General features: G+C 28.3%; 1 protein-coding gene across 1 annotated transcript; it reads left to right on the top strand.

The window, feature by feature from the left end:
- Positions 1–56: 56 nt before the first annotated feature.
- On the top strand, positions 57–770 carry K452DRAFT_240059 (uncharacterized protein; the record flags this gene model as incomplete). Its single annotated transcript, XM_033537775.1, has 1 exon — positions 57–770. A coding segment is annotated over one exon (714 nt), but the record flags the coding sequence as incomplete, so codon positions are not given.
- Positions 771–993: the final 223 nt, after the last annotated feature.

Here is a 993-nt window from a genome sequence, read left to right as displayed (position 1 = left end):
TTAAAGTAACTAAAAAGCAAAAAGGTGTTTATGTATGACAGAGTTTAGATAGTAAACATCTGTATGTAGGTCATTCTATTAATTTATATAATAGAATAAGTTCTTATTTTATGCCATCTATACTTAAGACTAAAGCACGTAGAGTCTTACGTTATTTAAATAAACATGGTTTTAGTAATATGAAGTTAACTATTTATATTATGGATGAGAATTCTAGTTTAGAACAAGTAGTAGAATTAGAACAACATTTTATTGATAGTTTAAAACCAAACCTTAATGTAGATTTAGTAGCTAGTAGTTATGGATATCATGAACCGATGAGTCTAGAAATACGAGAAAGATTACGTAAACAAAGAGGTGTTCCAGTATATATCTATAATGCTGATGACTTTACATTATTATATGTTTTTGAGTCAAAACAACATATGTATGATTCAATAAATATTCATCATAATAGTTTAAACGATTGTTTAAATTTAGGAACCTTATATCTAGACACTTTCTTTTTTTCTTTAGATTTAATTGAGGAATCTACTAAAACTAATATACTCACTTTAGATGAGATTAAAAGTTTAGTTAGCGATAAACGAGATAAATATCTCGTTAAACATCCTGCAGCTAAATCTATTTTAGCTGAGTTTAAAGACGATTCAAGTAAAAATCTAGTATTTCATTCATTGAATAGTTTAGCTAACCACCTAAAAGGTGACCGTCAAGTTATTAGAGAATACCTAAAAGGAAACAAATTAGGTTATTATCGAGGTAAATGAAAATTTACTTACAAAGATTAAAAATATTATATATAAAAAAAAAGGCATGGCCGGGTATGGTAGAAATATCTTACTTTCTTTTCGCTGTATGCTGGAATCCCTTTAGAGCTTTTGGAACTAGTACTGCAGACTTTATTTTAGTATAAAAGCGGCAGAATACAGTAACATTTCAAAGGATTAGGCAATCAGCCGGAAACCAAAAATAAAAGGGCTCATTGTAGCA

Source organism: Aplosporella prunicola (genome assembly GCF_010093885.1).
Source record: "Aplosporella prunicola CBS 121167 unplaced genomic scaffold K452scaffold_299, whole genome shotgun sequence".
Classification (NCBI taxonomy): domain Eukaryota; kingdom Fungi; phylum Ascomycota; class Dothideomycetes; order Botryosphaeriales; family Aplosporellaceae; genus Aplosporella; species Aplosporella prunicola.
The sequence above is the reverse complement of the archived record's forward strand: the minus strand, read 5'-3'. Positions and strand labels throughout refer to the sequence as shown.